This window comes from Aplidium turbinatum, chromosome 8, assembly GCF_918807975.1.
Source record: "Aplidium turbinatum chromosome 8, kaAplTurb1.1, whole genome shotgun sequence".
NCBI lineage: Eukaryota > Metazoa > Chordata > Ascidiacea > Aplousobranchia > Polyclinidae > Aplidium > Aplidium turbinatum.
The window spans coordinates 28,942,724-28,953,913 of NC_137479.1; the positions used below are offsets into that span (position 1 = coordinate 28,942,724).

The 11,190-nt window shown below is 40.0% G+C and overlaps 1 protein-coding gene across 1 annotated transcript; it reads left to right on the forward strand.

Moving 5' to 3' along the window:
* Positions 1 to 2,315: 2,315 nt before the first annotated feature.
* Positions 2,316 to 6,175, forward strand: LOC145775240 (uncharacterized). The gene is made up of 15 exons (XM_082586492.1): positions 2,316 to 2,384; positions 2,466 to 2,509; positions 2,700 to 2,898; positions 3,058 to 3,162; positions 3,232 to 3,348; positions 3,423 to 3,569; positions 3,636 to 3,728; positions 4,113 to 4,229; positions 4,295 to 4,509; positions 4,578 to 4,727; positions 4,801 to 5,014; positions 5,136 to 5,405; positions 5,514 to 5,667; positions 5,729 to 5,951; positions 6,019 to 6,175. The coding sequence occupies exons 1-15, from the start codon at positions 2,368 to 2,370 to the stop codon at positions 6,138 to 6,140; spliced, it is 2,187 nt and encodes a 728-aa protein (XP_082442618.1). The 5' UTR covers positions 2,316 to 2,367; the 3' UTR covers positions 6,141 to 6,175.
* Positions 6,176 to 11,190: the final 5,015 nt, after the last annotated feature.

Genomic DNA, 11,190 nt, shown 5'->3' on the forward strand with positions numbered 1-11,190 from the left:
ACACAGTGCTTAAGTATTTTTTGCCTCGTTGTTATAAAATTGCTAGACTAATGAGTTGTTACGCATAGATCATTAACTCACAAAAATGTTCTGCAGATTAACAGATACGGCAATCTGTCCAACTGGCAATTCATAGAAGAACTAAGGACCAGTGGTGATGAAAACTATTTATTTAATCTAAACTGCATTTTGTGTCAATCATACACATGACATCGATATGAAGATGTTGATAGCAGACGGTTCGACAAACCTTGTTTAGGTAAATTATAGGGTAAGAATAATACAATTTTTTCTGAAAGTCGGATTTATGAATTGTCGATGAAAAAAAAACACAAAAGAAAGATTTTTATCCAATGTCTTCCACACGTCATAATGCCCTCATCAAGATCAACAATGATAAAATTTAGCAAAACCAAAAGAACAAAAATACAACAGTAAGAGGTGGAATTTATGTAAACTAGTAGCTTGCCGCAGTCGACACTTCTGACCAACTTAATCTGATCATCAACAAATCTGATACGAAATTTTGTTTAGAGATGTGTGTTAAAATTTAGGTTATTCAGAAATGCTACCATCAAGGAATGGAAAAACACCAGACATAGATTAAAGCTGTGGTTTCAAAAGCAGCAAAAGTGAGTGTAGCCAAATTTGAAGTCAAATCTGAAAGACTGCGAGCGAGCAGAACTGGTAGAAAAAAGTAACCTCTCTACCAAATCGTAAATTCTTTTATTTGTTACTTTCACTTTGCTAGACCTTTGCTTTATGTTTGGCGTGCATTTTCCTGTGGTAATCATAAATAAAAACGAACTTAATTTAATTCTAGAAGTTTCACTTCACTGCTGTTGTGTTTATTGCAAACACTTACGAAAAAAGAATACATATTAGAAATGAAATAGATACTTTTTTACGTGTAATTCCCTTTCAAAGACACCTATTGCAATGTAACATATTCAAAAATGTAGCTAACTAAGTGTAAGCCTTTTATATTTCTGCAGAAGATTCAAGACATGGCTACATTACCTTTTCAACAAATCTCGTTTACTTTATACAAGAAAAAACAGCCGATACATTTTTTCAGTCTCAGTGATTTCCAGACTAGGTATCAAACCCAGGCCTTCCAAAGCAATAATAAAACCGCCAAGCATTGCTAATTACAATGTTTGGAAATTGTAACAATACCATAGTTTCCGCTTCGTCAGCTCAGTGATCAAGCGGCGCTGGTTCAACTCTCGGGGTGTGCGCTTGAGCAACGCATTCTAAGGACTGCTCTCCATTCAGCGGCATCTAATAGAGATAGACGGAGTAATTCCCCGGCAACACTATTTCGACAATCGGAAACTTCACTCTGTCAATCTCGGTAACCGTCCCTGCGTCAAAAAGTATGCGAAATTATAGTAGTCTACCAGGAATAACCTATCAAATGCTTTGTCAGTCCGAAGATAAAGATTTAAAATCCAAACCATTTATGTCGCTCTACAACTATAAAACTGCTAAGGTCGTTTAGTGACAGGGCTCATTTCTCATTTTTTATCATATTTACAATGTCGCCACATTATTACCGGACTTGTCCTCACTAAATTATGCAAGAAAGGATAAAGTCGGTATCGTATTTAAAGTCTTTAGTATGACTCGAACTGGAATAGATTTCACACCCACCAGCAGTAGAACCGAAGGCAAAACCCCTCGGCCAGTGAGCTGGTTATTATGCTTGGTGCTTGCTGTTTTCGTGAAACAACGCTTGTATACCCTGAACCGATATATAAACATCGATTTGCGTTACATACACATTAGTCATAAAACAAAGAAAAAGCCTTTGTTATATTTGTTTTTTTTTGTTTGTCGTATCCAGGCTTACACCTGGTGGTTGAAGATTTAGATTAAGTGGACGGGAATACAAGGAAGCCAATCTTCGTGTCCACCTTCAGGCATGCCTTTAAGTGTCCTGCCAAAGACACAGCCGCATGCTCTTGAGCGGTGTCGAACCGGCGCCCTTTCGAATGCCGTTCCAGCGCTCTCACCACTCGGCTATGCAGCCGGGCATAGCCTTTGTTATATTGATTCAACGTTAGTATGCTACTTAAGATCATCGGTGTTGTTACCTTGTAAGAATTTTTCTTCACTCCTTGCTTTTGGCCTGAAATTCCAAATTTGAGGAATGCTCGTCTTTGCTGATTGCTTTAGTTTGCTTTGAGTGGAAGGTACTACTTTGCGTACTCTTGGTTACGTTAAAACAATGCAAAACATGAATTCAAATTCCGCCGTTCGGTCCTTAAAACAAGCTGCATTACTTGGACCTACACATAGTTACTTTTTTCTGTCGAAGTTCTGTACCAGATATATCTATTATTTGTTTCATCTGTTGGAAGAATGGATTTGCGATATTTGTAAGTACAATTCGGATGATTTAAGTGTCTGGTTGTTTTGGTAAGAGGTTTATATCACTAAATATTATTATTTTTTTGCAGATTTCTTCTGCTCTCAGTTTGTGTTCTACAGAGCGGGTGCGACGGTAAGTTGATTGAATCAGCTTAGAAGCAGTGTTGAGTAGTCGGACCGACTCCGACTCTTCGATTTATAACTTGCACAATCCGACTACACATGCCTGCCGGGAAGTACTATACTTAGATCTTTGGACGTTTACTTTCAGCTCGCATATGATGTAACAACTAATTGTTCTGTGACAACATTTCTAATTTCAGATATTCGTGGTTCTGGGCACCAAGAACAAGATGGGGTTGCAGTGGACCTCGCTTTCGACAATCACACCCTTGTTTCTCCTCGGACTGCAGGAGGTTCAAACGTGTCTGAAGTTCCACAATCTCGAAGCCACATTTCTGTCTGTGCTGGCATTAGGTGTAATTCTGGCCTGAGGTGTGGGTCCTACAAGCCAAATTTCAGGTATGCATGGAGATTGTCCTTCAAAGGTGCATGCAACTTGTCGAAGTATATTTTCAAATTTTTCACAGCAGTGTCTGTCACTTTCGAAAGGCTGCAGTCCTGTATTTTTTTGGCTCTGCCAGTTTGATAGCATGAGTTTCCTTATTCGTGTGTTTTTAGGTTTAGGGAGGTTCGTCCTTTCTGCTTTGATCCAGTGCATTATTTCTACGATCCTAAAACTTGTATGACCGGTGTTTGTGGAAAGAAACGTTGCTCCAGTTTTGGGTGAGTAGGTCTGTCCACATTGCTTTACTCAATAGCCTGCAGTGTTGCTTGATTCTTTTTTCTTTTCAGCTGCGTGTGCCCCCCTTCTACTGGTGGTGCGGCTTGTGACGTTTTGTCCGACCCATGCTTGGATACATCTTGCTACCTTTCCGGTCGCGTCTGCATTGCTCTGGTTGGTGACCACAGGTTGGTTGCTTTGTGACTTTTCATTGTGCCGATACACCTATACAGCCATTACAACTTTATTTCACTTATTCCAGATGCGCTTTCCGTGTTGCCATAGGCGATATCAACAGCCGTCCTGTTGCTGTGGGTGGGGTCTTGCCTATTGTCCCACGGGCTTCCGTATGTGGCAGAATTTCATGCCCATCTGGATCATTGTGTGAGCCGTTTCCTTTGACTGAGCAGTAAGTATTCCCGGCTCTGTTGGAGGTTAGTCTCGTTTACGCTTTATTACCTCACTTGTTTCTCAGGACCATCTATCCTTCTTGCATCGATCGTTCTGGCTCTACTGCGTGCACCGCAACATCTTGCAACTCTGGCACATGCAATTCAAACACCGGCAGGTACATTCATATGTTTACAACAGTGCTTACTGCTTTGCAGCGTTTGGTTTGAATTTAAATTTTTCTTCGGACAGACTAAGCCTTTCATACGTTATTCCTACGTTTCTAGTAGAGGCTTTTGACGCAAGGCCGGTCACCGAGGTTGGCAGAGTGAAGTTTTCGATTGTTAAAGTGTTTGCATAGATATTCCACTCACCGCGTGCTGCCAAATGAAGATCGGTCCTGAAATGCCCTATTCAAGCGCACGTCACGAGATTCGAACTAACGCCGTTTGACCTTGAGTCGGACGCTTAGGCACTCAGCTAAGGGCCGAATGTTTTCCAGTCTACTTACAAGTCGGCTCTACAGCTTTTGCTCTGTAACTCATCTCCGTTCCCTTTTCAGGTGTGCTTGCCCCACTGGTCGTTTTGGGATCAACTGCGAAATAACTTCTACTCCTTGCAGCAGTACTTCCATCTGTTCAGATGATTCTATCTGCGTCACACTTCAAAACGGCCATATGTAAGTGTCACATTCACACCCTTCGCACACCACCAGCGTCATTAACCTGACGAATATTCTTTCAGGTGCATGACTATTCCCACATCTCTTCCACCTGTGACCTCCACCACTACAACTACCATCACTACTACGACTTCACTAGGACCGCTTGATGCCTGCTCCACAAACCTTTGTAGCTCGGCAAGTGCTGCCAGCTGTCGATGCGTCCCTTCCTGTAAACACGAGTTTGGTTACTACTGCCTTAGCTCTGCTGGATACATCGGCCAACGCTGCGAGATTGGTAACTATAAATTTTTTGATGAGTTGACTTTGGTTTTATGCTTGTCTCATTCCCAAATTATTCTTCAGCACCACCCAGGATCTTCTGTAATGACGATTCCATTCGCATCGAAGTTTCCGCGGCTTTTTTGCGCGAGTACGGCGATGACCTTCTCAACACCTTTCTTTACGCATCACCAACAGTGGATGGCCCACGCTCTACGGATCGCAGCTGTCGAGGTTTGCATCAACGCTAGTTGCTCACCATCTAACAAGCTTGTGAAGCTTTAATTGTGTTGCTTTCCACTTGCAGCTGTCTCTGTTGGTGGGGTTTATGTTGTCACAATCCCGACTTTCTCCGTTTGTGGGAACACCATTCGCTCCACCCTTAACAGCGAAGTTGTCTACGAGAACAGTTTGTGGTTGAACAGCAGACACAGCGCTTTGTACGACTTGCCACGACCGGTTTTAAATTTCTTCTGCACATACCAAAAGGAATACTCTGTGACAGCTGCCTTGAAACCAGTGTGAGTACTTGCTGTAAATTTGTATAACAATCCTTCCCTGAATACTGTTAAATGTTTCAGTCTCTGTCCGTCCCAACACGTTTCCAAATCAAACAACTTTTTCGTTGCACTTTTCGTACAGGATCGACACACCATCTGCTCAAATATCTGCACTTTTGCAAGGTGAAATATCCATTGCTCTTTGCAAGGTTTCCACTTGTGAAAGATCTTGTCCTGCCAATTTGATGGTCAACAGCGGTGCAATATACACAGTTTCGGAGATGCTCCACCTTTCCGTTACTGTGGCAACAACCTCTTTAAACGATCCTTCCTTGCAAGCTGAGTTGATGGATTCTTATCTTTCATGCTCCATTCGAAGAACTGACACGGATCACGTGGTCCTAAAAGAAGGGTATGCGTTTATTTTACTTGCAAATGCTCTCCGGCAATTAACCAGTCTTTTGGGGTTAGCCTGTGCTGTAGTCCATGACGGTTGTCATCACAATCAAACCCGTTGCAGGTGCCAAGATGGGCGACAACTGGACGCTCGTGTTGGAAGGAGGGATGACAACACCATCTGCATGTCATTCCGTGTTCCAAGAATGTTGACATGCACTGAGGTCTACATCCACGTCAGAATGTCGCTCTGTGCCAAACAACAATTCGAAACCAGGGTACGTATTACAGAGGCGTTTGGTTTATTTGGTTGCCAAATTCACATGTTTCTTTATGCAGGCTTGTCAAGATGGGTCGTCGTATCGAGTTTGTGAAAACATCCAAAAGCGTTCCGTTGGAGAGGATGACTCAGCAAACATCGCTTATCGTGTGGTGGGGCCAATTACCATCTCGCATCTTATCAAAGGTGTGGGTACCTTCAGTTACAACACCGACGATGGGGACGTTGAGATTATCCCTGACACTCCGGAGATTGCTCCGTCTGCATCAACTTCTAACTTGAGTAAGTGCAGTTTGGTTCATTGAAATGCATCCCATTATAAGCCACTTAATTTTGCCCTTTGTTACAGATAATTTCTTTCTGCTAGCCTTGGCTTTCTGTGCAATCCTGCTCGTGTTGGCCCTCACTATTTTTGTGGTATCCTACCTACGTCGCCAGCGCCTTCAAAAGTCCGTTTCTACAGAAGCTTGATTTTTTTTTTTTGAGTCATAAATATTAAACTTTGAATAAGATTTTCCTTGTACGTATCGCTGCGGATCAATCACAGAAAAGGTCTCATTTAGCATCAGATGCTTCCACCACGCGTTTACACTTCCGTAGTACCACTTTTGGTAAAACGTTTTCATGGAGTCTACTAGGCTACGTGGCTTCGGAAAACATATACACTAGATAGTCCATACAGTACGCCAAAGAAGTCTTGGTTCGGCGTAATGGTTCAGGACCACTAAATTTCGATCATTCCTCAAGACCCCAACGTCACTTTAACTATCCGTTGACGTGCTGAACTTAGGATAGGTCGAAGGTTTTTCAATCCACATGTGTCTGCAGTCGACACATCGTTTGCAACCTTAAAGATTTTCCTTGTCATTGCAAAGGACTAGGCTTGATAGCTGCTCTAGCTTTCGTTTGATTCCTGCTTGGGTACATCTTGCCACCTTCACGGTTTAAAATGCAAAACCGTAAAATGCAATTTAAACCGAAGGCGGTGTTGGTCTTAATAACAATTTAAAATAGAAATCGGCAAAATTATGTAGGCTACCCTTAGGTTTGTGCTATTTGTAAACTGGAATAAGTATTTGAGATCGTCTTCTGCCGTTTAACCCTTAGAAGGTTGGGCTCCTGGAGTCTTGTTCAGTTTGAAGGGGGCTGTCGATTCTTTTGCTTTAGGAGTAATATCTCTGTTAAGGCACGGTTTTAAAATTTTGGACTTTGTAAAATTATCCACGCTGAGCATATCCAAAAATTAAAACTACGTGAATTTTAGAACTGCTCATATACGTTGAAATGTTGAGGTGACTTATGACTAATTGTAGCGCGAGTTTACACATTATTTTTTAATAGAGTAATGAAGAACATGCATTGCAATGCTGTGATTAAAATTTTTTTACATAATTTTACATACAGCCAATTCCATTCACGCTGTGAAACAGTTAGGATTGACGAGATATGGGCCAAATTAATTACTTTCATCCAGGTGGTGGGAAAATTTTGAACAATAGAATATGAAATATTTCAGAAGATGTGCTGAGAAATGCCTTATATCTTTCAATTTATAACCTTTATTCGCTCAAACTTTCAGCTCAATAGAGGTGAATAAAAGTTAGGAAAAGTCAAGAAATCTCGTAGTCGCAGCCTCAGTGGTTTTAGAGATACAACTGTTGATACAAAAAAGTTGAATTGACAGCCCCCCCTATGTCGGACTGACAAAGCCTTTGATAGGTTATTTCGGACGTTGTGCATATTTGTGAGGCTTTGAACCATTGACGCAGAGCCGGTCGCGGAAGTTATTTTCCCACGAACTTTCTGTCTCATTGGTATATTTCTGTAAGTGTAGCCATTACTGGTAACCACGCGCGGTAACTGTTTTTACCGATTTACTTTTTCGAGGCGGTTTTCAAAGTCAGCAGCCAATTTTTGCCTTCCAGGTCCAATTCTGAACATTGAATTTGACAACCAAAAAAACGAAGCCTGGAGACACATCAAGTCAAGTTTAAAAAAGTTGTGAAAAAAATTGATTTTGTTCACTTTAAAAGTAAGATTTTCAGAATTGATTAAAAATTAACCATAATCCTAACCCATTAACCCTACTTTTTTAAAAAGCTTTAGTGCACCGCAGAAATTAATTTAAAGAAAAAAAATTCACTTTGTTGGGCGTCGAACCGTTGTTCTCACGAACATAAGACACAAGATGAAACCACTGAACTAAACATGTCAACGAAAAAATGTTTGCATTCGCACGGTATTAATACAAACTCTATGCAAAGTAACCGACAGATAAATTCACCGCACGCGGTAACCAATAATGGCTACACTTACCGAAATATGTAAATGAGACAAAAAGTTCGTGAGAAAAAAAATTCGCGAGCCGGTCACCGAGATTGACAAAGTGACATTTTCGTAATATTTGTCTGTAAATTATTCTATTCACTGGGTATAACGAAAATCGCTATAACGTAAAAACTAAACAAGATAACCACATAGTGCTTGGTACTAGGCTAAATTAATTGCAACTACTGGATTTAGTTCAAATACGCACAGAAAATAACGTTTCGAAATGTTCTACATATTTTATACACAAAAGGTGTAGAAATGCAATAGCAAGCAAGGACACGAAATTGCAACTTTGCCATACCAAAACATCAAGCGAAAATAACTGCAAACTGTATCAACAACTAAGTACTGGAATTTTTTTTAACTTGGGCTCTTGGGCATGTCACATTTGCTTCTTTTCATCACCTGAAGAGTATTTTTCCATTTTTTTTTTTGTATATTTTAATCATTGACATCTAGTCTTTAGACAACTTCATTTCTCACTCAAAACAGTTACAAACAACAATGATAATTTTAGTTTTTTCTTGTTTTATCTAAGTGTTGTTGACTTTTGTTTCTATTTCTTTTTTGCTTTATTATACGTTTATATTTTTTGGTGGTTCTGAATCTTTCCTTGCAGCGATTGTTTTTAGTCTTTTTCACTGCATCCTACCTTTAACCCAGGGGTTCCCAAACTGGGGTACATGTACCCCCAGGGGTACATTTCGACTTTTCAAGGGGTACATTAGATTAAGTATAAGGATATTCTTTCCATAACTTCTAATTTGTCTTAAAATATTTTTTATCACCTGATGATGTTAATAATTTGAAGACCTGAGATTAAGAACTCCTTAGTAAGTCACATTTTCACCCCAGTAGAAGCTTTAACTACAACTACAGTAACTACGATGTGGTTTACGACGTGCAAGTCGTACAAAAAGATTGCGGAACCTGCTATTCATGAATTGTTGTTGTTTCCATCAACATGGTTGTGTGAGTCAACATTTTCAGTGCTGCTTGGAATTAAATCAAAAAACAGACCACAGCTCAAAACACCTGAACATGATCTTCGTTGTGCGGTTGCTAATGTTTCACCTCGTATTAATGAGCTTGTTGCCAAAAAGCAGGCTCATCCATCACATTAGCTAGGATTGCTGAGCTTATTTAGCCGATATATTGTTTGTTTGATTGATTGATTGTAGTGTTTGTTTAACGTTGGATTACATTGTTATGAATAACTTTGTGTGCTTTGATTGGTACAAAATATCATGTATGCAGTCTTCTAATGCAGCTCTACTGTTAATTCGTTGCAATATCTAAACTTTCTAAAGCCAAAAATATGAGAAAATTTTGGGGGTACACGAGCGAATCTATAAATTGACCAAAGGGTACCGATGAACAGAATGTTTGGGAACCCCTGCTTTAACCGATCTCCTCTGCTTCATCTTTCATCTGTTTCCCATGTTCTTATTGGATGTCTCTGTTTCCTTTTCCCATCCATCTACAAATCTCAAGCCTTTCCGAGAAAATCGCATAAACCTTAATCGTGAATCTCCACTAAATCTTGTTCTTTATTACATATCCCACAAAAAACGTAGCTCTTGTTACATTTCATATGCGCCTACGTATTACACTAGGCAATACTACAGTATTTTACCACGTGTTGTACATGGATTCATTTGTTTTTAACAACTGTTTCTTCTACTTCTCTTACTATCACTTTTGGGTGGTTTTTCAAGATTTACTTTCATTAAAGATTACCCAAGTCTCAGCAAAGACCTTTTATAATCTTCCCTGCATCAATCGTGTCTTTGAATGCATTGATAATCTCATACACGAATGTGTGAAAATAGCGTAACACAGGGAGTTTGGAAAAGGTAGTGATGAGAATGTGATGGCAGACAAAGACAAACACATCTGGAACAATTTAACGACAAGACAGAAACAATCATCCATGCAACATATAATAGGAACATTTGGTCTAATTATTCATCTGAGGCCGTCGATGCCTGGTTCAGGCAAGGCAATTGAAGAAGAAGAAGTGATGAAAAAAATTAGAAGTCATTGCAAATAGCTGGTCGACCCTGATGTTTCTCGATCCCGTTGACGATGACGTCAGGTAGTGGCTAACAGACAAGTGTTCTGTTGATATTTAGCGACACTACGAAAGAAGAATTAAAAATGTGGCTATTAGACATCCAGTTTCAATTGAGACCATTTGCAAAAACCCTTCAGTTTTTTCAAATGTCGCTACCCTGTGCCAGTCACCATTTTTAGAGGGTTTTTCTGTGGGTGCAGTTAAATCAAGAGCGTACAGGGAAGCCCAGCTTCTCATCATCATCATCATAATCCATCGTCGGTTTGTTCCCCACAAGTGGGGGTGGCCGATTGTTTCCGCGCAGCAATTGTTTTTATCCCTTTTCTTCATTTCACCCTGTCCCTTGCATCTTCCTCCTTCAGTCCGACTTTTTTAAACTCATCCTTCACTTGTTGTTTCCACGTTCTTCTTGGACGACCGCGTTTCCTCTTCCCATCTACCTTTAGATCTAGTGCCTTTCTAAGAAAACTTCCTTCCTCCCTCCTTATCACATGTCCATACCATCTTACTCCATTTGCCCTTGCCATTTGGTCTATGGTCTCTCTCATCTCTAGCATATCCAACAATTCTTCAGTCCTTTTTTTCCCTTCTCGTTTTCACCCCACACATTGCTCTCACCATTGACCTTTCCGCCATTGACCTAGACGCCTTGACGCCATTGACCATTTGCCATTGACCTTTCCGCCTTTTCTTCTGCCTTTTTGATTCTGAGAGTAATGTGCGCTATGCAAAATTGTTGGTGTGGACTATTTTGTTTTTTACAAAATGGACTATTTTTTCATCTGTACGTCGCTCAATAGTAAACCAATGCTTTCTAATCAAATCAAACCCAAAGTTTATTCTTATTTATTTTGCTTCAGATATAATATGCATACATGTTATACATTCATATGGAGTTACATGAGAAAAAAATACACGTATACAGGAAAGACTATACAAACATAAACTTTGTATATGTTAATCCAAGATGATCTCTGATATACTCACAAACCATAGGTAGGCTAAGCCTGTTCATAAACTTAGACTTCTTTGCCCTCTAGAAATTTTGACTTTATAGAAATTTATAACTGTAATGTATAGTATAACTGTAAGTTAACTGTACAGACATTGCAC